Raw genomic sequence first — 13,970 nt, forward strand, 5'->3', positions numbered from 1 at the left:
TCAGTGTAAACTCGGCTTCACTAGCCTATTTAAAAGTCAGCATTACTTTAAGAATTCATCTCAATGAATTTAATGATTCCTGCCTTACAGAAATAGAGAAAATACAGTTTTACTTTTAAAAGTTACTGTGCTGGAGTGCCTTTCCTAACCAATACATAAATGATTTATACAAAATAGCTAGATGACCCCTATGTAAACAAGTTAATGTATTACAAAAAAGAATAAAAGTTTTTGAACTTATGGTTATAAAAAATTGCACAAAAATAAAAACATACCAATTATTGATCAATTTTTTAAACAAAAATACATTTTACAGTTGTTTTCTAACTTACCGTACATAAAACAGTAGGATATGATGATAACTCAATCAGTAATAAAGTTTTATTAATGATAAATCGTTTTGTTAAAACAGATTTGGTTTGATGTTACAAAAGAGACTTATTTATTACATGACTGAACAGATTTAAAACTAGTTTCATAGACTTTGAGAATATCGTATCACAGTAAATTGGTATCGATCCATTATCAACATTACAGAGATAAAATAATTAAAATTTTAACATTATAAATTCAATACAAATCAAACTATAAATAATTAATAGAAAATAAAAACCTTATATCATGACTAGGTTGTGCCCCAAGGAAGAAATAGTATTTCTACAAATTCAAAGCACAGAAAACTAAAATAAATTACATTATTATAATACATTTACGTGCTTAAATTATTATATGAGTCTACAGCCCCAAGTACTTTTTTTCATGGACGAAAGCAGTGTGAAAACACGCAAAACATTTGAGCAGAATTAAAACGGATACATGCCCGCTTCTGCGGAAAACTCACTGCGTGTGGAATTCCTCATTACATCTAATGCTGCTCATATTTTTATGTGTTTTCACACTGCGTACGTGCGTAACAGCTGTTTGTAAAGGAGGAAACAAAAAAGCCCATTTTCCAAGCTACCTTTTAAAGGTAAACAATGTACGAATCTACATTACGTGAATTATTTAGCATAATGAATAGTGCAGTCTGACACAAAACAGTTCATCAAAAGGGCAAAAAGTCTCTATCTTTAGCCTCGTCTTGGTTGTTAAATTTGAGCTCGGGCTGAAAGAGCCAATGGGGGCTCTTGTGGCAAAATATAGCCTACCAGGGGTCTCCAACCTACGGGCCTGCCAAGTTCTAATGAAAAAATAGTAATTTCATTTGATTGTATACATCTTTGAAGACCCCTAAAATATACAATTAATATTCATTTTACATGCTATTGAAATAAACAAAATATAATGAGGTCATTTGTGTATTTAAATACCAAAGGATTTTTTGGGATTTTGTTAGAGAAAAGTGCCAAACGTAGTCTTGTATATTACCTTACGTTGACCTGTTCTTAGAAACCATAACTAATGACCCCAAAGACCATTGGTCACCAGTCAAAGAACTGTTTTAGGGTTTAAAGTTGAGCACTACATACAGTTAGTGAAACTTTTACAAACATCCAACATTACTATAAAAAAAAACAAAAAAAAAAACACCCTAAACCAACATAGGATATGTGCAATGTGCATGGCTTTTAAACAGCGACTGCTAAATCATTGAGGCTCTGCCAGCTGTGTTGTTACTTTACCTACCTGTTTAGTGTTTATCTACTTATTCTTTCTGTATAGTTGTCTTCAAAATCAGAACGGTCCTTTCTAGAATTGAACAACCAAGTGTTAGATCCTTCTAAAGTACCTATTATTGGAAATGTTGGGTGTGTATTATGGAAAATCCACTCCTTTCTCTGAAGTGTCTTATAACCAGTATTGGCTAAAAATTTTTTGTCTTAGACGCTAGGCACGAGCCCGGAATTGTTTTTCACATTACTTCAGGCTAGACCTAGGGTTTGCGGCATTATCACTTAGATAAAATCCATTGGTGACTTGGCGGGATTTGAACCCGGGATCTCAGGCACCAAAGTCCCATGCTCTAACCTCTACACCAGCTCGTTACCCCATTATTATTATATACAACAGTCACATTAGACGGTAAACTAAGTCAAGCTGAAACTGTGCTTATTGCACTAGACTGTTTTTAGTGATCATCTCTGATACATTTTTAAACTGAATTGAAAGATTTTCCTCTTTATTGATAGAGATTTAAAAATCTTAATGAATTGCTCAAGAGCGTAGTTTGATTAGATTAAAAAAGAAAAGTACCATACAATATACAAGCTTGAAAATCCAAATTAAAATCTTAAAACAAATTTGTTGAAGAAAACAAAGTTTGGTCATGGCTAGGATAATTGAACAGAATTAAATTTAAATGTTGGTTTCTTTTTAGAAGTATCTATTGACATAATATTTTCAACTACTTTGGCATACTCCACCTATTGGATTTAGTGTAAAAATAGTACAGAGCATGAGTGTTTCTCCGAACCAATTTAAGGAACAAATATTTGCTTAGTCGCTGAAAAATTCTCCTGACAACATAATTTTTATAAAATACGATTGAGGTAGACAGGTCAACAAGTCATACTGCATTGGCCATGTCGAGTTCCGGTAATACTTTGGATTGTTACGTATCCGCTCTAATAAAACCTGAGGATCAAAATTGCTATCACTTGATACAAGTGATTTGGGAAGCAGTCCCACAACAGTTTCAGTCTTTATTTTTAACTTGTCTGTAAACAAAGGTCTATCATTACTCTTGGAGCTTAGTTCATTTCTATCCTTATCATCCACTTGGTAAGATATATCATCAGCTTTCCAATTATCATTGTGCAACAATTTACCCTCATCACTTATGTAACTATTCTCCTTGTTGTCATTCTCAACAGCATCCTTGTCAGTGTTGCTGATGGTATTTTCTTCCACAGAAAGTGTTTCAATGTTTCCTTTGACCAAATTATTATTTTCAATACTTGTACTTTCCTTATCCGAGGACTCATTTTCATTTTTGTCTTCTAAATTGTATTTTTCCTTCTCGATTTCAATTATCTTCTTTGTTATGTCCATAAACTGCTTATAGTCATCCAAAAATGTTTTTACTGTTTTTCCATCGACTACCAATTCTATTAACCTTTTAAAAAGCTCCATAGTAACACTCTGGTCTTCTCCTTCTTGATTTAGGAGTTTTTTTGTTTCCTCAAGAGATCTTTTCATATTGTTTGCTAAGACAGTAACTTCAAGCCTTTGTGTATGAAACTGAATTCGTATCTCAGGACTGTCGATAACTTCATCCAAACTTTTTGTCAACTCCAAATTCTCTAAGCATTTTGTCAGATGAAGCATCATCAACTCTGCCTCAGCTAAGACGGCTTTTTTTATGTTGTTAAATTGCTGCCTCATCACCAACTCAAACAATCCCTTCTCCTTCTTTTCTTCATTCGTTCTAGTAGATTCTTCTGAGTCTTCACTTCCTTCAAATAATTCGGTTTCCCCTTTATTAACAATCTTATTTCTATGACTACTGTTTGCAATGTGTTCTCCTTCCTCATTAATATCCTTTGAACTATCAGAACTGGCATTACGGTCTTTTGCTACCTTTTCTTTAACAGATTCACTATCCTCTTCTTTTGATTCAGCAGAAACTTTGTTGTCTTCTATCACTTCTTTTCCGTCCAGACCTCGTTTTTTACGACTCAGGATTTCTTCGGCATGTTCAATGACGTCTACAAGTTCCTTCAGCAGGTCATGACTCCAAGCAGTTCGCTTGAGATGTTTATCAAGGTTGTTGTTGATCAGAGTTTCAATCATCTGCAGCATATTTAGAGACAACCTTTTCTGTTTTCCATCCACTATAGGCTGCACTTCTCCCGGGTTGGGAGGAGGAATCGTGACAATATCCACTGCTCTGTTCTTCTTCAATTTCTTAAAATAGGCATCACCTTTCTCAATGACTGGTTCGTCATCCGTAAAAGCTGAAGGTAAATCTTCCACTTCCTGTCGATCGTTTCCTGAAAAAGGCAAACAAATGTTAGGTTAGAGTAGATAATTTTGTTTTTACAAATCCTATGAGCTTAATTGTATTAATGGTTTACTGTACTCACCAGAAGTGCTTTGTGGGACTGAGGGTGGTTCTTTCATTTGATTGAATTTTGCAAAGGAAGAAAGTTTTTCGCCACGAGCGGCTTCTCTGTTGTATCGCTTTGGTTCACTGTTATCACTGCAGCACAGTAATGCTCCTGGATCAATTGGATGAGCTTCTGCAAGAAATCATATATTTTAATTTTGACATTTTGATCAAATTAGCGGTTAAATTGAATATTGAAAATTTATATTAAAAAAAAATATATATTATAATACTAAAAGAGAAAGCGTCTATAAGTATTTATTTTAATTTACTATTTCAAAAACTATCACAATATTAAAAGAATTCAAAACCATATGATTTAGACAGCTTGCAGCATGAGCAAAAATCAGTACAAAAAATGATCTTGCTCTACATTGAAGCACACCCGCTTCAAAGTCTAATAGATAATTGAACTAAAACTAAAAGCTAGAGGTGAGATGATAGTAAAAAAAAACAATAAAAAATTAACTACCAGTGTTGAAGATATATCCTCCAGCATCCAAGATGCATTCTCGCCCTGATGGCAGTGTGTGCACTGACCCTTGCTGTCCATTGTTGTGTATGAAGTTGTCTGGGTCAAACAGCAAATAGAGGTATTTTGTTGTCTCCGACAGGAAAAAAGATTCCATCCTATTCTCTAAGCTGTGGTCTCTAACGTCTTTTACCTGAAAAAATATTGGAAAAAATTTAGTAGGCCTAAAGCTAAATTACCCCAAGATTTATAATTAGATTTTTAGCAGAAAGGCAATAATATATTATACAATTTGTCTGTTTTATTTTATATAAATTGAAGTAAAGGTCATCCTGTAGAAAAGGTAATCCTACTTTTACTCTCAGGATCTAGTTAGGCCAAGTAAGGTTGTGATTGTCTAAAATTCATTAATAATCAATTTGAGACACAGGCTGATTCCTGTTTTAGTTAAAGGGAATCTGGAGGTCTTAAATGTTTCTTTCTATCCATTTGAACTCACCGTAGCATATCCACATTTGGTTCGGCTGCTGTGTTGAATACTCCGTAAGATATCTAGGCCAACATCCAGCAGGAAGGGGTCTTTAGTAGCCCTATGAAATAGATTATAATTACAACCAGCACAAATGATGGTATATAAAAGTACAGTGGATAATCTGATAGTCATGAAATTACTTTGTGATGATTAAACGTAAGTATAGAGTCAGATAAGGATGGCATACCTATACAAGTACATGGTGCTCTCTATGAGTTCGGGTCGCAGAGGGTAGGCCTCCCTGTTGGTGCCAACCTGACCTTGGGCGATGTTGTAGAACTCCGGAGTGAAACCGTACTGCTTCCATACCTGGTGATAGTTGTGAAGCGACTTCATACCTCCGCTTATGTCTCCTAAAACACGAGGATAAAACTTGTGTGTTAACTTGTGACTAGTTCTCAAATAGTAGCCCTACAAATATAACATCTTTACAAAACACTCTAGGCCAGGATTGTGATTTTTATAATAAATGAAGGGATAAAAATCAAAGTTCAGGTAAACTATTGTACACTTAGAAGACACAGAAGCTCACAATGTTTCGTCCCATGATAGACTTTATCAAGTATGACAAAACATTACATCTTTTCTGTGTGTGCGCTATGATAACCTAACTAGACTTTTTCCAATGTAATCTAGCTCCTCTTCCTTTACAGAAAGAATAAGCTATGAAATGAATTTGAAACCAAATTCATCTTTGCCTAAGAGTTATATCTTTTTTTTTAAATAACCTACAAGACTTAGTATAAGATGGGCTCTGAACTATCAGGATACACAGCATTAACACGTTAAAAGCATTCTGTGATTGGTGGAACTTGTACCCTGGACTCAAGTAAAAAAATCCTTCAATATAACTACCACGCCAGCTTCACATTAAGGATATTTTTTTAAGTTTAAATGCTCATTTTTTTAACGCAATCAGTACACTCACACTAGCAATTTCCTCCCCTGGATAAATTTTCACTTAAACAGTGTTTTGGGCTATTATTACGTAATGCAGCATTTCAACTATCAAAAATGTTTTAAGAATGAAATATAAAGTAAGTCTAGGACTGTTTCGAGCCTTTATCTGGAAACATCGTGACTCTATTTCAAACAGGAGCAAGTAAAGTACTGGACTGGCAATCCAAGATATATGTTAAACAACCTCCTCACCTATAAGACTAAGGACTCCAGGCCAATAAGCTTCCAAAGACTGGAACACCGGTAGAGTTACTTGACCTTTGTGCATGGAGACCCACAAGTACCAATCGTTGTGTTTGAGATACTTGTCAATGGCCACTCGCCCTTCATTGAATATGGCCATCAGTTCTGGCTTTTGAACCAGCAGAGCACCTTTTAACAGTGAGCCATTAAATTACTGTACCGTACTCTTTAAAATGTTTTAAAGCCATCAGAAAAATTCACCAGTGTTATTACCACGAATTGTACATATAAAAATAATAATAATACACAAGTGATTCTATGAGGTAGCATAGATAAAACATACTCCCTTAGTAGATTTCTCATCCTTATGGAACAGCTGAAGACAATTTTATTGTTAGTTCTGTACGGTTTTCTGTAGAGGTCGTGTTTTGTTTACAATTTGTTTCCCGTTATTACAGCCATTTAAAACCTCGTTCAACCAAATAATACGATCTAATCATAAACAATAACCTGTCCCCTAGTTATAGAACCAAACAGTAAAGCACAAATCAAGAAATTAACCCTAAAATAATATAAACAAAGTTTCGTCGACACTAGCGCCCATGTGTCACGTACATAAACTAGACACGAAAAACGTGCTTCAAAATTTACAATGGGATGAGAAGTCTACTTGTGTTGGTTAGTCTATGGAGGTAGTCTGCCAAGGTTATGGCCATTGAACCATGTTGTGAGTTGAGTGCTCTGGGATAATTCTAGTTTTCTCCACAATCTATATATTTAATACACAGTTGTAACACTGTTTTCTCAGTAATTACTGGACCGATCTACAAGATTTATGTCTCAAATTAAAGGGGATAGTGTGTAGATTTGCCGAACTTCCTTAGAATTTACGTTTTTTCTAAGGGCTACGACCTACAGCCCTTTAAAGGTCGAGTCAATACAATTCTTATTGAAGAATATAATACACAGTTTATAAATTATTTGTCAGCTGTTTAATGTTTGTCAGACATTTGTTATTATTTTTATAACCTCACTTTCAGTATGCAATTATTAAACCTGGAGTTTCTATTTGTAAACACAAGACTTTGATCAAGGAAAGTGTATTTGTTAACTTATTTTTGAAATGTTTTAGTTTTCCTGCAAAGTGATCTGAAGGGGTAATTGAGTTTAAGTTTGAGTATGGAATGTGAAATAATACCCATAGTAGGGAACGGAAACTTAATGTTTTGATCAATATAATTTATTTTGTACGGCCACCAGAATAATCATGGGGAAATCCGCTTGCAAGTTGTACATATAATTGCTAATGAGTGGGAAACATACAAACATTTTATAGTAGGTGACGAATCTTACTCAAGATCAGTGTTAGACGTTCAGTGGTACCAAACTTTACCTTCTCGAGATGGCGAGTACGCTGGGATACGTGGAACTACAATATATCAGTGAATATTTTTTTCAAGTACACAGGGAAGTTGCTTGAGAAACCGTGACTTACCATTCGGTTCTGGCGAAGAAGTATGTGACGACTTGATGTTTAATGGCAATGTTGACTCGGGTCATTATAGCGTTATAAAACTTTATCATTAACCCCAGGGTGTGAAAAGTATAAGGTAATCATTAACCGGGCGTAAAGAGACATACCGAACGAAAAAAAATGTAGAGAACCATCGGACTAAAAAGGTAAAGAGCAGTGTTGGTGTTAAATGTGCTCTGGAAGTCCCTACAAAAAAATACCAACTCTTTTGAATTGGGGCCCTTAGATTGGATTTGTCACTACTTCAAATCTATGAATTTCGAGTCAGAACAGACTAACTGGGACACAAAAATGTTTTAGTTTTCCTGCAAAGTGATCTGAAGGAAAGTGGTAATTGAGTTTAAGTTTGAGTATGGAATGTGAACCATCGAACTAAGTAGGTAAAGAGCAGTGATGGTGTTAAATGTGCTCTGGAAGTCCCTTCTAAAAAATACCAATTTTTTTAATTGGGGTCGTTAGATTGGATTTGTCAGTAGCCTGGTTCTGTGAATTTTGAGTCAGAACAGACTAACTGGGACACAAATATTTTTTCCTTATGTTGTCACAAGGGGAAGGTAAAATGAACTCCTTATCAACATTGTGAGTTTATGGAAAATCTTATCAACAGTGACTATAAAAAAAGTATTAAGGGTCAAAAGAGACAAAAAACTATTTGAGTAAAATATAATACAAATCTGCATTTGAAATGGCCAGTTCTAAGTCTCACTTGAATCAACATCTTTCTGGTAGTGGTAGTCTACATAGTTTTAAAATCCACAACTCCTTTTCCATCAAATTGGATCGTTAATACCCTCTAACATTGAACAAAGTATGCCCAACTTTATACATACGACGTAAACACAGCTTTTACTCACAGTATGGGTCAAAGATTCGTGAAATGCGACCAACTGCTGATGCGTGATTTACATGTAGGCTAAGTGACTATCTTTATTCCATAAAACAAATGTAGCCTAATGAAAAAAAAACTACGAATAAAGGAATATACTTGAGCAAATTATCTAAATAGCATAAATAGCTGCTTATTAGGTTATCAGCATTGCCCAGTTCGTATACTATTTATTTTTCAAATGAAACTCGAATTAATATAAAACATTCATTTGGTTAAAATAATATATCGGTTTGATTAACATAAAATAGTTTATACAGGCAAACTATCAGTTCTATTTCATGTACAAATTAAACAGCCCCTAAATAAAATACAAAGATAAACAGTATTTGTTAATTATTTTTTTTTTTTTGCTGACAATATTCCCGTGGCGGAGCACGGGCGGTTAACTAGTATTAAGATTAAATATCATGACTAAGTGTTCCCTGATCAGGTATAAAGAAACACATCAACATAAGTGATAAAACAGCATAATTTCTAACTGGTGCCTACCTAATGTTTTTACTCAACACAAAAGTAGTGTTCTATGAGGTTACACCAGAGTATAATAATGAGTTTGAGTTTTAAAAACATTAGTTTAGTTCAAACTAGAACATTGAGCCTCAGTAAGGTATACTCTTAAGAAGTAAGTTGGACACTCTATCTAAAGCTGAGATTATAGCATATTTAAAAACATGAAGATAATATTATATCAAAAAACTTGAAAAGCTAACCTTTTACAAGATACTCCAGGTAGGAGTCAACACCAGCTCCAATCCCTGAGTCCTGAGCTGTCCATCGTCCAGTCATCACATCAATGTGGTTCCCATACAGGCCGATGGATGACCGGTGGTTGTACAAAGCATGGAGAGCATTCATGGCTACCTGCGACAGATAAGTTGTCAAATAACTTCTGAATCAGCACCATACAGGTAATTTAACTACCCAGAAGTACAAAAAACCACTTACCATCTGTAATAATCCATGCCTGCCTTTTTTCTTTATTTTAATAAAACATATGTTAGTTCAATTAAAATAAAATAAAGGCAGGCATGGATTATTACATTTTCTCCCCCCCCCCCCCAAGAACTGCGACCTTGGTAAGTAGGCGCCCGAATGTACCTTTGGTTGTTTTTATGTCCACAACTCTTATAACGCCATCTTTACTTACAATAGAGTCGGCAGACGTCAAAACATTTTCAGAGATTGAGCAAACCCAATTACCGGTAATCTAAAATACCCAGACCACGATGTGAGAAAAAGTGATTACCAACGTCAGATTGTAAGGCCTAGATTTTCCACTTTGTTCTAATTAAACATACGTTACTACATGAAGTGAATTTCATCTCTAGCCACATGTATCCAAGATTTAAAGATTACATCTGAAGGTAATTTACCTCTTCATATAGAGGGTCGCCAGTGAGCCTAGAAAGAGTGCCAAACTCTAGGATGAACGTCCCCACAGCAGCTGTACAGGTTACACTGGTCTCCCCCGGCGGCACCCCGTGTCGTAGGTTGACAGTGCCGTACGGCATGCCTGTGGTTGTGTCGAACGCTGCTATCAGCCTACGAGCAACGTCTTCAGCCAACCTCAGCAGTGGTCCATTGCACGGCCATCCTGGCTCTAGGTCTACTCCTGCCCTGGAATAGTATTTTTGTAAGCCGGATATTTTGAAAATCTAGGCTAAAAGTTAGTAGCACAACTAAAAAGCTTAGTTTAGTAGACCATCGGACAAAAGTTTTTGAATCAGAACCAATTATTGTAAATTTAATCAATTTGTATCTTTTTGAAATATATGTTACACTTAGTATTTGTTTGTGTTAATATTTAAAAGTTATTTTATGTAGGATTATCCAAACTCTGGTCTTGTAACCATCCAACCTAAAAGGTTTCTGAATAAAAGACACCTGCTTGGGAAAAAAACCAGCAGCACACAGATTTTAAAATTAAAATTAATATAGCCTACTACCACCTGGCAAGTAGGAAAACTAACATTTCTGATAGCCGTTTCCACTGATTTTGTGGAAAGCCCCAAAATGTCATAGGTCTACAAAGGATAAAAGGTTTAGGTTACCGTACTTAAATACTGTGAATTTGACTTAAGTTAACTTCTGTTTACAATAATGACCATTAGGCTACCTACTTTCTAAAATATTATCTGATAACTATTGAGCTGAGAGGTGTAATACTAGGTCTACTTACCTTTGAGACAGTAAGTGGGCACTCAACAGTCCTCCAACAATACGAATGTTTGTCTCAAACACAGAAACATTGATGTTAGCATCAAAGTTGGCGTTTGACACAACGATGTCAACCACCCGGCGGAATTCTGTGTAGTTGCCCATAACTGCTAGAGTGTCTAGTGCGTCTATTAGCGTTAATGAGTAACTGAAAGAAAAGACAAATCAAAATTTTTTCTAGTGTCTTATTTGCATTATTGATAATGTAGGCCTATGGATTAGTTGTTTTAAAATTAAGACTTTGGTTGGTTCCCGGGTGAGATTGAGTAAGTTAGATTAATTCTACATACATTACCTGTACTCAGATTACTTAATAATTTTACTATCCTTTGTTCGGCTTTTAGGCCTAGGTACCTAAATTGAGACAAGTTTTTTAAATTACGGTAAGTTACCAGTAACTTACTTAACCTTTTTTTTTGAAATAAGTAGGGTTATTTTTTTAAGCTGGCATATTAGTTACGTCAAATTAATAATTACCTTCCCCATGTGTCTACACCATCACATGTTAGAGGCCTGAGTTCATCATAAGGGTAGGCATACTTCAAATACCCTGAATAAGCGTGGTTGAACATCTCTCTTACTTCTTCCCTGAAAAAAACCAACTTATTCAGTTAGATGACTCGTAGCAGTAAGTTAATACAAGTAGACCCGTTGCCCGTATTAACCATTCAATTAACTAAGGCCGTTGGTTTCGCAAGGGAAATTGTATCTAAAAATAGCCACCACTTTTTGAATCGTAGGCCTAAATAACCTATTTATGTGATGAACACATCAAACGTGGTCTGACTTACACCAAGCATTTTTTTCTATGATGTGATGATATTAGTTTCCTCAAATTTGATAAACAAGCTAAGTTTGAAAACAGTGGAAGGTAAAAATTAAACTTTTTCAGACAAATTTATTAGAGTCTAAGTAAGGTCTAGACGGAGGCCATGGAAAGTGGCAAAAAATTAAGTTGTTGCATAAGTACATAAACATACATAATCAAAACTACAATGATCATACCAAGGTCGAAGGAATATGTTAAAATGTATATAGGTCTTAGGTTCATAGCAATCTCACCTTAATTTTATTAAGTCATCTTTGGTGTATTTCCTTCCTCCATATCCCAAATTTGGTTTGATTACAGTTAGAAATATTACTATAAGGTGTAATTGAAAAACTAACCACTTTAAAACTGACATTGTAACAAACTAACATTTATAATTAATTTTGCTATTTTACTTTATAACCTAAACAAACATAGTTCTGTTTGTGTTGTGTTTGGAACTTTGACGTTTCAGATTAGCCATTTGTTTTTTTTTTGTCAACATCAGCAGATCAGCTCCAGCTGTTCGTTGAGTGAAGCTTGTTCAACAAGTTTGATCAAGTATTAATTATGTGTTACTATTGATTATGAAAACATTCTACATCTTTTCCGGATTCACTAAGCTGGGAATACATTATTAAACATTGAAGTATACGAAGAATAGTTTATTTGAGTAACTATTGGGGGAAGTGGTACATTGCTGCACTCGAGCTCGTGTTACACATTTCATTTAATTTATTTCAACGGCAAATTTCCAATTTATACATGCACAATTCAAAATAGACATGATAACTGTGCAAAAATTTCACAAGGAAAGCAAAGAACAATATGCCATAGATAAAACATACTCCCTTAGTAGATTTCTCATCCTTATGGAACAACTGAAGACAATTTTATTGTTAGTTCATGTACGGTTTATGAAGAGGTCGCGTTTTGTTTACAATTTGTTTCCCGTTATTACAGCCATTTAAAACCTCGTTTAACCAAATAATACGATATAATCATAAACAATAACTTGTTCCCTAGTTATATAACCAAACAGTAAAGCATTAATCAAGAAATTAACCCTAAAATAATGGAAACAAAGTTTCATCGACACTAACGCCTTTGTGTCACGTACATGAACTAGACACGAAAAACGTGCTTCAAAATTTACAATGGGATGAGAAGTCTACTTGTGTTGGTTAGTCTATGAATATGCTTAACAAACGATGCAAGAAATAGAAACAATAACAGATCAGTCAACGAGAAATATCAATACATAGGTACAATAACAATGCAAAAATTGAAACAAGAAAACAAAACTATAAAAATAACACATTTTTTACAGTCACCCGAGAAAGTGGGGTTCCTTGCACTGATTATAGTACAGAAAGCTGTTAATTGTATCGATCTCTATGTAATAATAGAGATAGAGATCGATGGTTATAATTGCTGCATTTAGCCTACTTATTTTGCCGCACACTTTTACTTTGTCGCAAACCAGTATTCCAACCAAAAAACACAAAACAGCGTTCTTTTTACTATACAAGTAATTCGTGTGCTCTAGGAAATAGGCTGGCAACACTTAAAGATACTACGACTACGATCAGCTGGTACAGCGTTTCCCATTTCGATCATTGTTTGGATTTAACCTAATCTAAAAAAAACGTGTTGTGCAGTGTTTGAAAGACAAATTATTTATATGATACTAGCTGACCCGGCGAACTTCGTATCGCCTAAGTTATAGCTTGAGGAGTATGTTTAATCTATGGTTATAGGTTTCCCCTAAGACAGACCGATGGAAAGAAAGTACCGTTACGTTTAATTTTCAAGATGATCTCGTTCGCATCGCTCAATCACGTCCTGGTTGAAGTTCGTTCGCTACGCTCACTCACCTTTGGGTTGGAGCTCGTTCGCTACGCTCACTCACCTTTGGGTTGGAGCTCGTTCGCTGCGCTCACTTGCCTTCAGGTTAGCTCGTTCGCTACGCTAACTCGCCTCCAGGTTGAAGTTCGTTCGCTACGCTCACTCACCTTTGGGTTGGAGCTCGTTCGCTACGCTCACTCACCTTTAGGTTGGCGCTCGTAGAACAGAACCAACTTGTTTAATTGAAACAGCTGTTAAGATTCATTAATTCCATTTCTCATAAGGTTAACATGGGAAACTCCAGAGCCACTGGGGCGAAGCCCTTTTAAGAATTTCGAAACGGGAAATAGTTTACGTCCGATTCGCATACCTACAGAATTTACACACCAAATTTCATAACGATCGGTAAAGTCGTTCCGGAGGAGTTTGCAGACAAACACTGTGACACGAGAATTTTATATATGATACTAGCTGTTGTA

At 35.2% G+C, this 13,970-nt stretch overlaps 1 protein-coding gene across 1 annotated transcript; it reads right to left on the reverse strand.

Annotated features, from left to right (window-relative positions):
- Positions 1–421: 421 nt before the first annotated feature.
- On the reverse strand, positions 422–12,067 carry LOC128990562 (ER degradation-enhancing alpha-mannosidase-like protein 2). Its single transcript, XM_054412987.1, has 11 exons — positions 11,898–12,067; positions 11,313–11,423; positions 10,798–10,983; positions 9,992–10,235; positions 9,329–9,479; positions 6,205–6,384; positions 5,240–5,405; positions 5,020–5,110; positions 4,521–4,713; positions 4,026–4,181; positions 422–3,932 (listed from the first exon to the last, which is right to left on the reverse strand). Exons 1-11 carry the CDS (start codon positions 12,017–12,019, stop codon positions 2,437–2,439), a joined length of 3,096 nt encoding a protein of 1,031 aa, XP_054268962.1. The 5' UTR covers positions 12,020–12,067; the 3' UTR covers positions 422–2,436.
- Positions 12,068–13,970: the final 1,903 nt, after the last annotated feature.

This window comes from Macrosteles quadrilineatus, unplaced genomic scaffold, assembly GCF_028750875.1.
Source record: "Macrosteles quadrilineatus isolate MER2022 unplaced genomic scaffold, UCM_ALF_1.0 Scaffold_3__2_contigs__length_128488019, whole genome shotgun sequence".
Lineage (NCBI taxonomy): Eukaryota > Metazoa > Arthropoda > Insecta > Hemiptera > Cicadellidae > Macrosteles > Macrosteles quadrilineatus.